Source organism: Canis aureus, chromosome 6, assembly GCF_053574225.1.
Source record: "Canis aureus isolate CA01 chromosome 6, VMU_Caureus_v.1.0, whole genome shotgun sequence".
Classification (NCBI taxonomy): Eukaryota; Metazoa; Chordata; class Mammalia; order Carnivora; family Canidae; genus Canis; species Canis aureus.
In genome coordinates, this window is record NC_135616.1 from 18,441,680 (window position 1) to 18,461,823 (window position 20,144).

The following is a 20,144-nucleotide window of genomic DNA, read 5'->3' on the forward strand; positions in this document are numbered from 1 at the left end:
TATTTCTTCATCTACAATGCCTGAATTCTAAATTTCTGCATACATACCAATTCAGAACCAACATTCCCAATACCCTTTCAACCAATATTTATGAAACTCCCATTACATGTTAGAAATTATTCTAGGTACTAAGTGACCAGCAGTAGACAGAAACAAAGTCTCTGCCTTCAAGCTGCTGAAAATTCATAAATGAGCTATAAGTGATGAAAAAAATTCAGGGTGAGGGCACCTAGATGGCTCGGTCCATTAAGTGTCTGCCTTCAGCTCAGGTCATGATCTTGGAGTCCTGGGGTCGAGCCCTGAGTTAGCTTCCTGTTCAGCGGGAGTCTGCTTCTCCCTCTCCCTCTCTGTCCATCCCCCTCCCCCATTCATGTTTTCTCTCTCTCAAATAAATAAACAAAATCCAAAAAAAAAAAAAAAAAGAATTAAGTTTGATTCTTAAATCTAGTCATGGGTTCCTAAAGGGCCAGAAACTACATCCTATGTTACATCTATTTAAATTTTGTGATATTAATGTCAGATATAAGAAGTTCATAGCCAGGTTTGCTATACAACCCCTGTATGATACACTTTTGGCGAATACTTGGAATATGTAGCACATTTTAGTCATACTCCTGTTCCTCTTTCTAAAACTGCTTACTTGTGCCTTCTTTTTTTTGCGGGGGGGGGGTGTCAATTTATAGCTTTTATTATTTTTCAAAAAGAGATTTGGTTCTTTTTGGTAATCCTCTTATTTTATTGTAGTCTTATGTCATTTATTTATGCTCTTCTCATTATTCCCTTCAAAACCTTTCCTTATTTTTGTCTTAACTGCATTTTAGTTTCCTCATCAGTATTTCTGAGTTGGATTTGCTTTCCATGTTTTTTGTTTTTGTTTTTACATAAAGACACTTAAGGCCATCAGTTTGGTTTCGAGAACTGTCCTTTGAGCATCTCACAAGTTTTGCTACTGACAACATTTATTGTAGCTTAGCTCTAAAAATTTTTACATTTCCACTGCAATTTTCTAACCACAGGTCACTAATAAATTTTGAAAGTTCCTAGCAAATGTACTGTTTTCAGAGAAAGTGATTTGGCTGATATTCTTTAAAATTTGACCAGACTTCCTTTGTAAATTAGCATAAGGCCATTTTTTAAATATATTACATATACTTGAAAAACGTATATACTTTGCTAGGTATAGGATCCGCGATCTATCAGCTTTTCTGCATCAAGACTATCCAGTATAGTAGCCTCAGACCAGTAGCCTCTGGCTGAGCACTTGAAATGTGACTAGTAATGTACTCTGAGTTGAAATACAAGCTAGATTCTATGAAGAAAAGAATATAAAATGTCTCATGAATTTTAGTTATGTTGAAGTAGCATTTTGGACATATTGGGTTAAATAAAATGTATTAGAAGTTTCCCTGTTTCTGTATTTTGTAATGTAGCTATCAGGAAATTGTAATTTACATATGGGGCTGACATATTTCTATCAGACAAACTGTGCTATATCTGAATTGTTGTCTGTTTGAGTCAAGTTTCTGCTCTAAGTAGATTAAAATATTTCCACTATGCTTTTAGAGGTTTACATTTTTTGCTTTTGTTTTTGCTTTGTAAATTCCAAAGTCATTATATCTTAAATGGCTTTTCTATTTACTATTACTTAAGCTCCTACTTTATTCTTATTAATACTTTTGCTTTAAATTCTACTTTGGTATTAATTCACCTGTATCTGTTTTCCACTTTTTGGTTACCTTTTAGTAATATCCCTTAATGATAATATAGTTGAGTTTCCTCTAACTTAGTATCTTTTAATAAATAAGTTTATATTTACAGTTACTGCTGATATATATATAATCCTATATTTTTTTGTGAGCTTCTTGACACTTTTCCTCTTTTTATTCCTTTATTCCTTCCTTATAATGATTAGCACATTTTCTCTATTCCTCCTCCTGCTTTTTTCCCCCTCCCTCTTTTCTGGCTTCTAAATTTCTGAATTATATTTTCTTTTTTAAAATGATGATTCTTACATTTTTTATACTAATACTTTAAACATTACTCTTATAATTTTACCTGAAAGATTTCCAACAAAGCCTAAAGTTTCTTAGTCTATTATTCTCCAGTACATGAAAGCCCCTTCATAGGCTTATCTATTCATTCATGTATCCTATCTTGTTGACTTGGTTTTGCTTCATGTGTCTCTCACATTCTTTAGGTTAGCTTGGGCAGATTTCCATGGCAAAGGCAGAGATAATAGAGTGGAAGCAGAACTGTACCAGTGCTTTTACAAGACTCTTTGAGTCATATCAACTAATATCCCACTGGCCAAATCAAGTCACACAGCCAAACTCAGAATCAAGGGGACAAGAAGCTGAACTCTGTCTCTTCAGTGAGAGGAACTGCAAAATCATATGACAAAGGGGCATGCATTCAGGACGGGGTAAAGAACTCAAGTCACCAACGCAATCAACCTATCACATGGAACTTTACCTCTTCTTTGCACCCAAAAGAAAAGGGATGTTTCCCATAAATAACTATATTTGACAAATTTTATGCAATCTCCATTCTTTTTTGCATCCCGTACCTTCTGGGTTTTCTTTTTGCTCAAGTACAACTTGGATGATGAACTCTTAGTCTTTAGAAATCTAAAAATTTATTTTGCCCTCACTGTAGAATTATAGTTTAGCTGGGAGTAACATTTAGGCTGAGTCCTTTTCCCTCAGTACTTGACTCCTGTATCTTTTAACTATTGCAGAGAGTTCTCGTCTAAATTGTTCCTTTTCTCTCTCCTAATAGATTTTTTTTCCTTTCTGAATACATCATGATATATCTAGATATAGATTCATTTTTCTTTGCCCTGATTGGATTTAGTGTGGGTTTACAATCTGAGTATTTATAGATTCGATTGTGGAAAACTGTCGGCTTTTTTTTTTTATGTGTTGCTTTTCTACCAACCCTTCCATTTCCTTCTCTCGAAGCTACCTTTTTTTTTTATATAATAAATTTATTTTTTATTGGTGTTCAATTTGCTAACATACAGAATAACACCCAGTGCTCATCCCGTCAAGTGCCCCCCTCAGTGCCCGTCACCCATTCACCCCCACCCCCTGCTTAAAACTCTGCATTCCCTTCCCTCTCTAACATGCAACAATTTCTCACACTATCATCTAATTCACAAATTTTAACTGTGTCCATTCTACAGTTTATGCCAATTGAGCTTATTCCAATGACTCTATTTTTTGCTTAGACTTCTCAGTAGTTTTTAAATGTATCTGCTTAATTTTGCCCAAGTTTTTGTCTTATAATTTCATATCTGTTTGAGGGTCTATGTGGATAGATTTATTTCCTCAAGCATCTTAAACACTCATATTTTAAAATGTCAGACTCTCCTATAAAATTAACTTCATGCGGTGGGAATACATGTTCTGCCAAGAGGTTTGTGGGCAAATTTTGGGACTTCAGTTTCATGGGCTTGTTTAAAGTAGGAGGTTTTACTTGTTTCCTTTTTTCTTTCTTCCCCACCCTTCCTCCTTTCTGTACTTCCTCTCTTAGGCTCCTATACCAAGTCCAGAGTCAAACCTTTAAGAACTTCTTCCTTACGAAGATTCTCAGGAATATTTTAGACCTAATTACCAAGCTTCAGAATATCTTAATTCAGCTTCAGATCAAGAAGCTAAGTATATATATTTTCAGTATCATTATGCTTAGATTCCTCAAAACAAGGCCCTAGTGATCAGCTGCAGCAAGCTGTTATTAAGCTTCCTTTTATAAGTGGGAGCAATAGAGGCAAGTCACATTCTAGCCTCTGAGGTCAAGCAGTAAACCTGGCTCCAGAATCTGATCGTGAAATACTTTTTAATCTCTATTTCTTCATAGGGGCTGATTTCTCAAATAACACTACCCAGAAGGCCCAATGGTTTTAGCCTTACCAACTTACATTTTTGTTCCATGTTAGATCTTAACTTTTGTTTGAGGCTTGGCCATCTCTGGTTTGGTTCATTTGTTTTATGTAGTAGTAGTTGTAGCAGTAATAATATTAGTAGTAGTATGTTTGGAGAGGGAACATCAAAGGATGAAATAATGTCTACTTGACCTGAAGTCGACACTAAATGTTCAAACTCACATACACACTCACACTAGCACCAAAAAAACCCCCAAACCAACCCCCCCCCCCAATATATCATTTCTGGCCTTAAGTGACTGAAATTTCCAAAGACATTTTTTAGGTCAAAAGGACACATTTTTAGTGACACTAATCAGTAAACATGGACTATTATCTTCCAACAGACTACTGCAAATTATGGTTCAATGCCATTTAATCATTGGAACATTTAGGTAGATTTTATTTCAAAAAATCAAAGAGTTAAGTACCACAGATTTGCAGCTTGGAATTCAATTCCTTCTTATGAAAATCCAGTTATAACTTATTAAAACTCAAAATGCTTTTGGGGGGTATGGAGGATGAATGACTTTCAGAATAGCCTGAGAGTCGTGAATAAAGAAAAACATTGCTGTGTTTATTTAGAGAGTATTACCCCTTGGAGCCAGCGTTTGCACTAATGCATTTTACATTAGCGTGCCGCATCAGGAAATCCTGACTTTTTGGTGCCAAGGGGGTAATTAATATCAGTTCACGTTTTCAAAATGGTTGTGTTTATGTGGGAATGAGGACTGAGCACTAACATGTTGAGCTTGAAGTATGAAAGCTTGCTGTGAAGTGAGATCTTGGGAAAGAATGGAATACTGAAATTAATGAACAGAAAATAGGATTTCTATGGATAGAATGATATTAGTATTGAAAAGAAAGCCACAGCTACACTTCCTTGCTCTTAATTTACTAAGCATTAACAGAAATAATTCCCTGCTATAGTCATATTGATAGAAGATAAAATCCTTGGTAGTTATAAACAGTATTTTGATCTACTAATATTAAGAGTCCTCAAAGGTAAAAAATTTGATGATCTGTATGAAAGAGTATATGAAATTCTTCATATTTGGGATCCCTGGGTGGCGCAGCGGTTTGGCGCCTGCCTTTGGCCCAGGGCGTGATCCTGGAGACCCGGGATCGAATCCCACGTCGGGCTCCCGGTGCATGGAGCCTGCTTCTCCCTCTGCCTGTGTCTCTGCCTCTCTCTCTCTCTCTCTGTGATTATCATGAATAAATAAATAAATAAAATCTTTAAAAAAATAAAAAAAATAAAAAAAAAAAAAGAAATTCTTCATATTTGACGTAAGCTGAATAAGATCCACAATAGGTATAAAAACCAAATGCTTTTAGTACATCTTTTTTTTCTCCCCAAAAGAAAAGTTGGCAGGAAAGTTAGAATCAAAGTACACACTTCATATAGTGAAAGTCAAAAGACTAAAGAAACCATAAGAAAGCATTAGACAAAAAGTGCTAAGAATAAATTAAAACAGAAGCCAAAATAAAAGTTAAAAACTGAAGAGGTTTTAAAATGTTACTAGACACACGCCAAAATGATAAATATGAAGTATATTTTTACCAGTACTTTAAAATTAAATCTATTGTTACTAAATTATAGCATTCAGTTCATTCAAGTGATAGAAGAGGATGATCTTAGAGGAAATACAGTTTGTCCTACTTCATGAGTCAAGAATGATTAGGCACTGAACCGTTATGAAGTATACTACACACATAATATACTAGCCTGTTATCCGTAAAAACTAGGACTCCAAACAGAACATGCTATATAGCATAATGTTAATGGCCTTCTACTGTATGATCCTATGTTGAACTACAGGCTCTGCTGCTTAATAAGACAGGAGTGTTAATTTTCTCATGTTGGGAGTCCACACCAATAGGCAACAGAATGGGCTTCAGGAGGCCATTCGGGGGAATTTTGATTCTATCTAGATGCATTGCCATTCTCTAAGATATTTTTCTCTTCTGTAAGGTTAAATCTTCCCACTGATATGTCATGTTCCAGCCCTTGGGAAATGGAAAAAAAGAAAATGGAGTACATTTTTAAGGCTGTGATCTAGAAGCTGCATGCATCACTCCAACTCACATCCCACTGGCTGAACTTAGTCACTGACCATGTCTAGTTGCACAGGATGCTGTTAAATGTAGGCATTAGGTACACAGTTATGTGCCCACCCAGAACTTGGGTATTTTTTTTTAAAAGGAAACAGAATATTAGGGAATAACCAGTATTCCCTAATACAGACCAAAATGACAAAAGTGTCTCAAAATATTTAGGACTTTTTATTCATCTATTTTAACATTAAATATTTTTAATGTACTGTTTCATGAAAAATCTCTCAATATGTTACCACAGTTAAAGATTATAGCCAAAACAAATGTATCACTTGCATATTGAACTTCTTAAACTATGGACCTCTATCAGGAAAAAGACAAAATAAGATATTTATGTATATATATCTATATATGTACAATTCCACATATGTACAAGTATAAAATCCACACACATACATTTATGCCCATGTGCACATACATACATATATGTATGCTTGTGTATAGTATCCTCCTTTCATTATCAAGTTTCCCAGATTAAGCAATAAATTATATGATTACCCTATTTATAGGTCTTTACTGAATTAATGAAAATTATATTGCAGTGTCTATTTCTGAGACTTGGAGTTTTAAAAATAAAAAAATGTATATTGATTTCTTACTTTTTTATAATAATCAAACTGAAATACTTTGGGACATCTATGGAGGTAATTAACTGCCAAGGTACAAGAAAAATTAAAGAACTTGAAAACTTCCAACAAGCAAGAGGTTCTACTTATTCTGTAAAAATCACATTTTAGTAATTCTCTGTTAAGAAGCCAGTCATTATTTAAACCCTTGCAGTTAACTCTTCACCAATAAAAAACAGCTTGCTTAGGGGGAAAGAATCCACAACTTTATGCCAACAAAACTGTACTTAAGTGAATCTAACCAGTCACTGAAATGGCATTAAATTAAACATGCCTTAATTATAATTTGTGTTTTAAATAAACAGAATATGGTGACATCTCAAATTAGTTGGTTTATTCAATAAATAACATTGAAACAACCAGTTATCCACATAGGAAAAAGGTAAATGCTCTAAACTGTCCATGTACAATCAATTTTAGAAAAATGGAAGCAAAATACTTTTTTATAAATTGGCAAGTTAGGGAGGTTGCAAGAAGCTAGGATTATGAATATGTAAAATCTTAAAACCTTAATACAGTAAAAGACATCATAACCTAAGTTAACATATTGCACATCTGAAGAGATGTGCAATATACAGAAGACATAGAATTAATATTTGCAGAGAACTATATATAATATTTGTGCATATGTATTTATATTATTTTCTCTTTCTTACACAAAAAACATCCCAACAGAAAAATGAACAAAGGACATTAAGAGGTATTTTGCGGGATCCCTGGGTGGCGCAGCGGTTTGGCGCCTGCCTTTGGCCCAGGGCGCGATCCTGGAGACCCGGGATCGAATCCCACGTCGGGCTCCCAGTGCATGGAGCCTGCTTCTCCCTCTGCCTGTGTCTCTGCTTCTCTCTCTCTCTCTCTGTGTGACTATCATAAATAAATAAAAATTTAAAAAAAAAAAAAAAAAAAAAAAAGAGGTATTTTGCAGCAAAGAATAAAGTGCCTTTAAGCATTTGAAAAGATGTTCAAAGTTACAAACAAATGTATTTTTTTTTAAATCTATTTTTTAAAATTTTTATTTATTTATGATAGTCACACAGAGAGAGAGAGAAAGAGAGAGAGAGAGAGAGAGAGAGAGAGGCAGAGACACAGGCAGAGGGAAAAGCAGGCTCCATGCACCAGGAGCCCAACGTGGGATTCGATCTCGGGTCTCCAGGATCGTGCCCTGGTCCAAAGGCAGGCGCTAAACCACTGTGCCACCCAGGGATCCCCAACAAATGTATTTCAAATTAAATCCTAAGAGCACTTTTTAAAGCCTACTACAACTGTAAAAATTAACAAGGCTAATAATCTGGCGCTGGCGAGAATTTATTTTTTAGGGGGACATCTTTTAATACATAGCCTTACACCTAACATTCAAAATTTACTGTATAGAAATATCTCACCAAGCACACACACAAAAATAACCCCCAAATCCTCGCAGGATCACTTACGAATGTTTTATTTTCCTAATAGTAAAAAATTAGGGACAACACAAAATAGGGAGTATTCAAGATATTTCTAACATTAAAAAAAAAGGAAGTTACAAAATAGTATGACTCGTATCTGATTCCATTTTTGTTCAAAGAGACAAAAACAGTAATAGATGTTGGCTTATATGTGTAAAATCAAGTTGAAAGAAATGCATCAAACCTTTTAACAACTGTTACCTTTAAGAGATGAAATTATGGAGCATGTTCACTTTTTGTGCAATCTATTTTTGCAACGGTCTTAATTATTCAAGAATGATTTTTTAAGTGAAAAAAAAGTGGTAATTTATTCATACAAATTTTGGTTTCTAATCACTAATAGTGAAATTACAAAATTTCAAGAGCAGGAAGAGTGCTGGTACTAAAGTTTTTTTTTTTTTTTTTTTTTTAAAGATTTTATTTATTCATGAGAGACAGAGAAAGAGAGAGAGACAGAGACACAAGGCAGAGGGAGAAGCAGGCTCCATGCAGGGAGGGTCTCCAGGATCACACCCTGGGCTGCAGGTGGCACTAAACCGCTGAGCCACCCAGGCTGCCCCCAAAGTGTTTTTTAAAGAGTACAGTTGACCCTTGAACAACAAAGGAGTTAGGGGCACGAAGTCCCTAACATAGTCAAAAATCTACGTGTAACTTTTTACTCATCAAAAACTTAATAGCCTACTGTTACCAATACCATAAACAGCTGATTATATTTTGTATATGTATTATATTCTGTATTCTTACAATAAAGTAAGCTAGAGAAAAGAAAACGTTAGTAAGAAAATCATAAAGAAGAAAATAGATTTATAGCATGGCACTGTATTCATTGAAAAAATATCCGCATGTAAGTGGACCCATGCAGTTCAAACCCACGTAGTCAACTGTACTTATTTAGAGGTACTTAACGAAATATTTCAAGGATGTAGTGTTTGCTTCCATTTGTGGGTTGGTATATAGACAACACAAGATTAGCCATGGCTTCCTAAGTGAACCAGTTATCTAAGTTAGGTTAATGGACCATGGGGCTGATTAGAACATCCTCTCTACTTGGGCATCTGTTTGAATATTCCACTAAAAAAAATAAAAACAGAAACATACCAAAAGCAATGTGCCACCACAAGTCTATAGAATAATGCTAACATATTTCTTAAACAACTGAACTAGTTCAGTTAAGTATTCAAAAATGTTGATCAATAATCACCACACTCTTTTTTAGTAATGTTTTGCTTCTGGAATTTTATATGATGGCATGATATTTATTCATTGTAATACATTTTGATAAAATAAGAACTTCAGTTTTGGGGAATTTAGTCTATATGGGAATGTCAGATTTGGAAAAAAGCTCCTGGTACAGCTAGTCTTCCTACTAGGTATCAAAGGAGTAAGGTAATTTTTGTCACCACCAATTAAAAACTTTTACGAAATAGGACTGTTATAAAACAATTAAACCTTGCAAATGCACTAGTCTCTAGAAAGAAAGTCCTGGAGGAAATTCTGCTTATTAAAATTGCAATTTTAGTTTCCATTAAAAGGAGAATAAGACAACAGAAGATGGGTTGGCAAGACAAATTATTTCTTAATGTCAGTTGAGCTTATTTCAAATGAGATAACATATCTACACCAGGTTGGGTTCAGTACAATTTTGTCTCCTCAACTCATTTATCTAATTCAGTCATCTTGATTATAGCCTCATGGACTTCATTTTCAGAAAAGAATTCTATAACAAACAGCCCACACAACATGCTGATTACTGAACAGTTAATTCTAATTAACTTGGGCATGGCAAGAGAATTTTGATAAAGTCCTAGAATACAAATATAGTCTGCTTACACCAGACTAACTTATATAAAAAACCCACAGCAAAGTCTCCAGACAAAACAAGAGAGTCAAAGAGATCTAATTTAAAGAAACAAATGAGAAAATTAAAATCACAAATAATTTATTCTTCCGTTAGAGTTGATACAGTTTTAAATAGCAACAAAGTACACAGTGGTGGAAAATTGGCACAGAACCTATAAGCATTTTCAATCACAATAAGGCTGTCCATGCTTTATCTGTTCAAATTTGATGTCCATTTTCTACTGACCAAGTTGAAAAAAACTCTATTCAGACCTTAAAACACACATACTCTCTCTCATACACACACAGAAACATATTAAAATTCCTCCTTTTGATTACAGTATGTTGAAACAGTACATTTTGCTTATTCAAATTTATGGCACCCCTTCTGCTTTGTTTCCAGTTAGAAGTGGGGAAAAAACAATTCAATTATAAAGAATACATCTTATTCCCTGGGCATAGGCAACTGTGATGAAAATAACAACTTACCTTTAGGCTAGATGTTTTCAGATTATGCTTAAATAATTGTGGTTATAAACTTCTCAATGCATGATTTCCTGCCCAATGCAATATCCCTGAATTTAGCTAAAATAATCAGGCACCGGACAGTCTTGAATATGATTAAATACGCCACACTAATAAAGTGATCTAGAATGCAACCTCTATATGCTTTTAATACAGATCAGAATAAACCTCATCAATAAGCATTTTCCTAAACATTTCTTTGTTATATTAACCAACATAAAAAGGGAAAAACTTAAAAGTGTCCCTTTATAAATGGCATTATTTCCAGTGAAGAAAGCTGAAATAAAGATTTGTAAAGTCTCCTGAACTATTCTATTATATAAACCAATTATCCTTCTAATGTTAAAAAATAAAATTACTGGATCAATGTTGACTCTTCTTGATACCATTTAAAAAATGCTTTGATATTTCTAAGTTCCCTGATTACTTAAAGTAAAATTAACATTTCCATTTTCAGTTATTGCTATTTTAGAAGAATTACCACTTCATTTATATGAAACTGCTACCAAGATTTTTCAGATCCCACATGAAGTCATTCTTATTGCCTCACATTTTAAAACTGTATTATAAATGATCTTTATAAAAAGGTTTTAATCCACAAAACTGGAAAGCTTTTAAAAAATGTCTTTTTACTCAAAACTATCACAGTGCCCTTGATTATCTAATAGATAAAAGGGATCTGAATTTCCTCTAAAGAACATAATAGTGGACATATGGTGTGCTTTGTCTTCTCCCTCACCTTTATCTTCTATAGTACACCATTTTGAGACCAACACAATCAAGCATCCACCAAGCTCCAATCCACATTAACAGAGGATTTCTGATTCTGTCCAATGCGTAGTGTACCGCCTTGCATATTCACCACATGAAATAAACATAATATACAAAATATTGCTGCTGTAAAAAGTGTACATTTCCCTCTTCCCCTTACAAAAGAATCTGTGGAAAAGTATTAAATTCCCTTAACCTTCATAAACATACAAAGCTGTTCACACCTTTCAGTCTGTAACAGTCCATTTGAAACACAGTTCCCAAATCATTGCAAATTGGTTATGTCATTGTATTTTCTGTCCAATGTTGCCATCTAGAGTAGAAATGTGAAATCAAGAGTATTTTTTAGCTACTAAAGCCTTTACAACTAAGCCACAAAGGCTGCTTACTGATGAAACAGCCACTTATCCACAAAGTTTTTCCAAAAACTAGATGGAATGGAAGGATCTCTTCACACAGAGGTGTCCACAGTGCTGAGGTGACAATATGGCTGCTAATAGATACTGGCTATTGGAATGTAAGTACTTCTTCACTGCTGGTAATTTCCATACTGTCCCTAAAAGATAAATTTAAAAATACAATTAGATAACGATTTGAGCATAGTTTGACCATAATCATTTGGCAGAGAAAATTACAAATAAATCTTAACATTGTCATACTACAAAAGTTGACTTCATTGATAACAGAAACTGTTATATATTTAGGTACATGGCATTTCTGTAATTGCTTCTGATGTCACATTCAATTGCAAGTGGATTTCAGAGTCTTTAAATCTAAAACAGCACCTGTCACACAGTAGAAACTTACTTACTTACTTACCTATTTATTTATTTATTTTCACAGGAGAAATTTAAATGTTTGGTGAATTTTATTGAACTGAACTGAGCAAGAATGAATGAGTTCTGGTTCTAAATCCTGGTATGATATGTATTGTGTATTAATTACAGTGCTAATATAACAATTTTGTGACTGTTTAGTTTATTACAATTGCTATTCTGAATTAACATCAATAGTATTTGGAATAAGTAGCAAGGATGGAAAGATACCTAGGAGATAAAGGGAAAAGAACCTTCTATCCATACTAAGAAGCTCGGCTTTTCCCTGAGGCCAACAAAGTGTCAGTAAAAGCATTCAGACAGGCAGCTGGTACATAAAATCAAGGGAAGTTTGTTTTGTTTTTGTGGCTTTTAATAAGGTAGATTTGAAGGCCTGTAGGCTGACAGGACAGAGGAGACAAAGAGTACAGATAAAAAGAGGTGATAAATGAAGTAGCAGAATTCTACAAGGGAGGTAAATAATGTCTAGTATACTGCTGTTAGGGTTAGATTTTGGAGAAGAGAAGGAATAAAAAAGAAAAAGAAAAGAATCTGAAAAAAGAAAAAGAAAGGTAGAAGAAAAGAGAAACCTACTAGAAAATACATATATTTTAACAAAAATTTCTTAAATGTGTTTAAAAGAGATGCTCCTAAAAGCACCTATTTTCTAAAAATAGTACTCATAGGAAACACATAATCAGCTAATTGTCTCCTTTAGCTAAATTTCCCCCTCCAAGTCACATAATTTTATATCAATAAAGTATTCTAGAATTGAATTACTTCTATACTTTAAGAAATAGCAACCTAAAACTTTATATTTCCACAGATATAGATGTATTTGAAAAATCTGTTGAACACCACTATATTTCTAATGGAATAATGCACCATGAAGAGAATTAAGGTATTTTAAAAATATTAATGTACTTTTCATAGCTATATTCAATAAAATTTAAAGTCAGGGCTCATCTTGAAAATATTTATAGGTAGAATATCAAATGTAGAATTTGCTTTAAAATACTCAAGAAATGTAGCTTTGTGTGTGTGTGTGTGTGTGTGTGTGTGTGTATATATATATATAAAATAGCATTAGCAAAATGCTGATAATTGTTAAAATTGGTTGCTAGGTATATGGAGATCCATCATACTCTCTTTTTTTGTAATTGTGTAAAGATCCCTATAATACAAAGTTTAAAATAAGAAATATAAGTCAATAAATACTTAGCACCAGGTGCTTCTTATTCAATTGCTAATCTCAACTTCAGTATTTAGGTAATCTAAGTCCCAACTCTATTGTTAACTTTCCATCTGAGTCTAAAAAAGCTCTTTGAGACTAAGTTTCTTCACTAAGGGTAGGAATGTAACATCCCTGTCTACAGATCTCAATTTTCTTTCCATTTATAGCTACATTAATTCCTACCTCATCTGTTTGTTAGGACACTTAAATAAGAGAGGACATGAGGAAGGGCTTTTAAAATTTTTTAAATATTAAAAGTAAGGAAACCTCAATGCCGGAGGGAAATGCTCCCCTAGTGAATGTGTCTAATGAGATATTAATGATAAAAGTGACTTGCACATATTATGAATGATGTGAAAGCAGAAGAGAGGTTAAGAACTGCTGTGCTACATAAATATAAGCTATAATTTATCAACTATATTATGAACTACTTGAGAGTAATGAGGGTAGGGACTAGGTCTTACCTATCTTCATGGCCCAAGTACTGATGGGTGCCTGATACTGACACATAAAACTTCTTGAATAATGTGTGCCGAATACTATAATCAAGCAGTTATAAACATTTACTGAGCAAATGTTACATGCTCATCACCATAATAAACTTGAAAAACAGGGAAAGTAAAACTCAGAAATAAATCAAGTACAATTACAGAAATTCTCTAAGAGTTCACGAATGAAAAGATTAACACAGCTAAAATAATTAGAAAAATATTTCAGAGAATGTGGAAACCTTAAGAAAACTTTAAATAGCAGAGAAAAGAAAATGAGGCACTTCAAATAAAGGAATAGCTAAAGCAAAGGCATGTTGGAAACACAGGTATATAATGCTTAGGGAAATAGAGTAAAAAAGGAATATACAGTAATGCGGAAAGCTATTCATTACTTGGTAACAAAGAGCCTGAAGTAACAGAAATTAAGAAGTCTGGCTAGTATTAATAATAGCAAACTCTTACTATATCTCAATAACACTTTATTAGTGTCAGACACTAATAAATGCTTTGCGTCCATCTATAACCTATACAGTAAATATTATCTCCACTTGATAGATGAAGAAATTGAAGCACTGAGAATTCGAGTAAGTTGAACCACACTTGATCACAGTGCTGGGACCAAATCAAATCACAATCAAGCCCAAAAAAGTATACTATATATCTGCAAACATTAGCGAATTCCAGGATTAAAGGTATGAGTTTGGGAGTCAGAAACCAATTTCTAGCATTGACTCCACCACTTAACAGCAGCTTATCCTTGAGAAAGTTACCTATCTTCCCCTTCTCAATTTTCTCATCTGACAAGTATAAGTCATTACAATCTCCACCTCAAAAAGTTATTAGAGATGAAAAATGTGAGAATGCTCTACAAACAACTCAAGTACTCATTGACATTACTGGAAATAGCTTGAGAAAGTGAGTTCTAGTCAGTCATTACAGGCTATAGTCACTCAGAATTTGCCACCCAGCTCCACCACTTCTTGGCTCTGTCATCTTGGACAAATCACTCCAACTCTCTAAACTTCAGATTTTCTATATCTGCTTCTTCAAATTTTTCTTTTTTTAACTACAAAATTCCTCTGACTAAGGTATAAAGAATGAATGAGAAAAGAAAGCAAGAAAACAGAATGGAAGCAACCTGCCATGATGTTGATGGTCTTAACTAAGATAAGGCAGTGGTTACAGAGAATTGGATGGATTTAAGAATTTAGGAAGGAGGGTTAACAAAATTCTGTCATGTATTAGATGGAGAGAAGGAGAAAGTCTTAGATACCAAATGTGGCACTTGGCATTCTAGCTTGATGATAGTACTTCTCTTCTTTGATAGAGAATACAGAAAGAAGGAGTAAGTTTGGGTAGAAAAATTCTGAGTTTGTTTTGGTTATGCTGAATTGATATATTTATGATATATCTCAGTGGAGATGTCCAGTAGGTATCTGATTTTGAAAAGCAAGAGTCAGGGCAGCCCCGGTGGCGCAGCGGTTTGGCACTGCCTGCAGCCTGGGGTGTGATCCTGGAGACCCGGCATCAGGCTCCCTGCATGGAGCCTGCTTCTCCCTCTGCCTCTCTCTCTCTCTCTCTTTCTCTCTCTCTCGGTCTCTAAGAATAAATAAATAAAATCTTAAAAAAAAAAAAAAAAAGAAAAGAAAAGGAGTCAGACTAAATAGAGATCTGGGGGTCAACAGCATGGTAAACTGAAACCATGTGAGCAAATGATATTGTCTAAATAGAGTGTGTTGAATGAAGAGTCCCTAAGCTAGAAACCTGAGCAATACCAATCATCTTTAAATTTCTTTCTTCTAGTCATCTAATCATATTAAAGTCTTAAAATTATTGTCACAATAATTTTTGGGAATTTCTTTCTGTATTCTTATCTTATGATCACCATTCAAATTTAGGAAGTAAAGACCTTAATTATTCACTTATTTATACTTTATTTATCAATATTTACTGCTAATTGATAAGTTCTGCTAGGCAATGGAAGCTCAACAGTGATAATAAATAGACACGATGATCTCTTTAAAGGACTAACATTCTAGAGGAAGAGAATCTGACAATAAACAATACATAATCTGTCACATGGAGATACACGCTACACTGACAAATTTAGGCATCTAACATAATTAATGAAACTTCCCCCACTAAAATGAGGAACGAGGCAAGGATGTCCCCTTTCACCAGCCCCTTACAACACTGTACCAGAATTTCTAGCTTATGCAATAAGAAAAATAAATAAAGGTATGCAGATGACATGATCATCTAGGTAGAAAACCCCAAAGATTCAACAATAACAACAACAAAATCTGAAACTAATAAGCAAAGTTACAGGATACAAGGTTAACATACAAAAGTCAATCATTTATATGCCAGCAATGAACAAGTGGAATTTGACATTAAAAACAATACTATTTACATTAGTACCTCAAAAATGAAAATTAGGTATAAATCTAATACCGTATATATAAGATAAACACAAGATAAACTAAAAAGCTGAAGAAAAAAATTTTTAAAAACTAAATAAATGGAGAAGTGTTCCATGTTCATGGATAGAAAAATAAATTTTGTTATAATGTCAATTCTTCCTTGCTTGATCTAAAGATTCAACACAATCCCAATCAAAACCCCAATAAGGTGTTTGTGGTTATTGACAAGTGAATTTAAAGCTTACAGAGAGAGGTAGAAGACTCAGAATAGCCACAAAATATTGAAGAACAAAGCCAGAGGACCTATAGTTCCGACTTCAAAATTCACTATAAAGTTACAGCAATCAAGACAGTGTGGTACTGGTGAAAGAACAGAAAAATAAATCAATGGAACATTAAAGAGAACCCAGAAATAAACCCACATAAATACAGTAAACTGATCTTTGACAAATAAGCAAAGGTAATACAATGGAGCAAAGAGTCTTTTCAATAAATGGTGCTAGAACAACTAGACAACCACATGCAAAAAAATGAATCAAGACATAGGTCTTCAAATCTTCACAAGAATTAACTCAAGCTGGATCACAGACCTAAATGTCAAAAACACAAGAGTAAAACTCCTAGAAGAAAACCTAGGTGACTCTGAGTTTGGTAATGACTTTTTAGATACAACACCAAAGGAATAATCCGTGAAAGAAATAATTGATGAGATGGACTTCATTAAAAGTAAAATTTTTACTCTGCAGAAGACAATGTCAAAGGCATGAGAAAGCAAGCCATGAAGACAATACAATATTTCCAAAAGACACATCTGATAAAGACTATTATCCAAAATATATTAAAAAAAAAAAAAACTCTTAAAACTCAACAATAAGAAACAAACAACCCAATTAAAAAAATGGGTCAAGATCTGAACTGACACCTCACTAAAGATGGCAAATAAATGTATGAAAAGATGCCCACATTATGTCATTAGGAAAGTGCAAATAAAAACAATGAGATACCACTACATACCTTCTAGAATTGCCAAGATCCTAAATACTAACACCTCCAAATGCCAGTAAGGATGTAGAATGACAGATTGCTACTGAGAATGCAAAACAGTCCAGCCTCTATGGAAGACAGTTTGGCAGTTTCTCACAGAACTAAACAGACTCTTACCATATAATCCAGCAAGCGTGCTCCTTGGTATTTATCCAAATGAGTTGAAAATTTATGCCCACACAAAAACCTGCACATGGAAGTTTATAGCAGTTTATTCATAATCGCCACATTTTGAAAGCAACCAAGATGTCTTTCAATAAATGAATGGATAAACACACTGCAGTACATCCAGACAACGGAATATTATTCAGCACTAAAGGGAAATATGCTATCAAGCCACAAGAAGACCTTAAATGCATGTTACTAAGTGAAATGCCAGTGAAATGAAAAGACTATACATAGTACAGGATTCCAAGTATATGACATTCTGGAAAAGGCAAAATTATGAAGACAGTAAAAAGATCGCTGGTTGCCAAGGGTTAGGGAAGAGAGAGAGATAAATAAGGGGAGCACAGAAGATTTTTAGGGCAATGAAACTATTCCATATGATACTATAATGGGGGGTGGTATACATGTCATTATAAGTTTGTCAAAACCCATAGAAGGTACAACATCAAGAGTGAACCCTATGGAATAGGGGTGATAATGATCTCTCAATGTATGTTCACTGATTATAACAAATGGATCACTCTGGTGTGGGATGCTGAAAGCAGGAGAGGTTTTACATATGTAGGGGAAGGACTTATAGAAAATTCTCTGTAGAGCAGTCCGTGTGGCTCAGCGGTTTAGCACCGCCTTCAGCCCATGGTGTGATCCTGGAGAGCCAGGATCAAGTCCCATGTCGAGCTCCCTGCATGGAGCCTGCTTCTCCCTCTGCCTGTGTCTCTGCCCCCCCACCCCGCTCTCTCTTTGTCTCTCATGAATAAATAAATAAAATCTTTAAAAAAAAAAAAGAAAAAAGAAAACTCTGTACTTTGTGTTCCATTTTGTTGTGAACCTAAAACTGCTTAAAACAAGTCTATTTTTAAAAAATTAAAACATGTTTCCAGTTAAGATGGGTTTACCCCCAAACCACTCAAAACATATGACATAATCACATTCAAGACACAAGGTAACAAAGAACAGCAATCTGAGAAATTAGAACCAAATGAGGTGAGCTCTCTGCTTATATATATTCCTGAATTTACACTGCAGTGTGGAGTGGAATGAAGGCTGAATCTGAGTTAAAGACATAAAGCTTAGAGTCTGGAGAGAAAGCAGGAGTTCTAGGTCATAGGATAGAGTACCAGAGAGGAAAGAAATGCACAGAGGGAGGGAACTGTCCAGATCTGAAGAAGAACTCTCTTGAGTATTCAGTGTAGTACTGACATGCAAATCCATGCAAGGAAAATACCCGTCCAAGGAGAAAACAACCAAAAGAATTAGAGGAAACAATATTCGGTGCTCATAAAGAAACAGAAATAGTACTTATTCCCACCAGCCAGAAAATTGTGGAAAACTTCACAATTCAAGGACATTAGGTCAAGTACTTGAAAAGGTTTTATCTCAGTAGCAGAAATACTTAGCCAAGGACTACACACTGCTTTGGTGCTGCCTAAAAAGCCCTGAAAACAATTCTCATAAGGTCAACATATGTCTAAATTACTTAACTGCATCCCAAAACAAAGCTCAAAACTATTTTTAAGAATATTATGAAAAAAAAAAGAATATTATGCATCCCCCCCACAGAAGAAGAAGAAGAAGTAGTAGTAGTAGTAGTAGTAGTAGTAGTAGTAGTAGTAGCAGCAGTAGTAGTAGTAGTAGTATCCAACATCCAACAAAGTAAAAAGTGATATTCACAACTTCTGGTATACAATCAAACATTATCATGCATACAAAGAATGAGAAAAATAACCCATAATAAAAGGGTTTGAAAAAAGCCCAGTAGATCAAAAAACTGACCTAGATATTAAGAATTATCAGAAAAGAATATTAAAACAATTATCATACTTATAATTCAGATGTTCAAAACTTTAGGTAGAAATATGGAAGACATAAAAAAGGACCCAAAATGAAATTCTAGAAAAAAAGACTCAAATTGAAATTCAAGAGATGAAAACCTGGGAATGAAATGAACAAAAAAACATTAGTGAACTTTAAGATAAAGCAATAGAAACTATTCAAAAAAATTAGAGGATCAGTGAACTATGGTGCAAGTTTAAGCAGACAAATAAGACATTTAATTGAAGTCAACTAATGATGTAATTGGAGAGGACAGAAAGGGATATAAGGGTAAAAGAAAAAAAAAAAATACTTGGTCAGAATTTTTCCAAATCTGATGAAAACCATAAAGCTACAAATTGCAAGAAGATATATGAACCCAAAGCATAAAAAAGTCAAATAATTTCATAAAGGGAAAAATTTTAAAAAACAGCCAAGGGCACTAGGGTGGCTCCGTAGTTGAGCATCTGCCTTTGGTTCAGGTCATGATCCTGGTGTCCTGGGATTGAGTCCTGCATGAGGCTCCCCCCAGGGAGCCTGCTTCTCCTTCTGCTGTGTCTCTGCCTCTCTGTGTCTCTCATAAAAAAATAAGATCTTTAAAAAAATAATAATTAAAAACAGCCCCCCAAAAAACAAATACCAACCACCAGAAAAGAAAGAGAATAACAACAGCAGATGCCTCCTTGGAAATAATGTAAGCAAGAAGACAGTGGAGCCACATTTTTTAAAGTGCTGAAAGAAAATTTTTAAAAAACCTGTAAACCTAGAATTCTATACCCAGAATAAATATTTCTCAATAATGGAAGAGAAATAAACACTTTCTTGAACATACATAAACTGAAGACCTGCATTACAATAAATGTTAAAACAGTATCTTTTCCTTCATGCAAAGGAAAATGATGCCAGATGGA

At 34.2% G+C, this 20,144-nt stretch overlaps 1 protein-coding gene across 5 annotated transcripts in view; it reads right to left on the reverse strand.

The window, feature by feature from the left end:
• Nucleotides 1-10,033: 10,033 nt before the first annotated feature.
• SS18 (SS18 subunit of BAF chromatin remodeling complex) overlaps nt 10,034-20,144 on the reverse strand; it is an 80,564-nt gene continuing 70,453 nt past the window's right edge. For all 5 annotated transcript variants that reach the window (XM_077900309.1, XM_077900314.1, XM_077900312.1 and 2 more), the window contains one exon: nt 10,034-11,802. In XM_077900309.1, the coding sequence (XP_077756435.1) occupies nt 11,776-11,802 (27 nt within the window). In that variant the 3' untranslated portion in view covers nt 10,034-11,775. The remainder of the gene's footprint in view (nt 11,803-20,144) is intronic.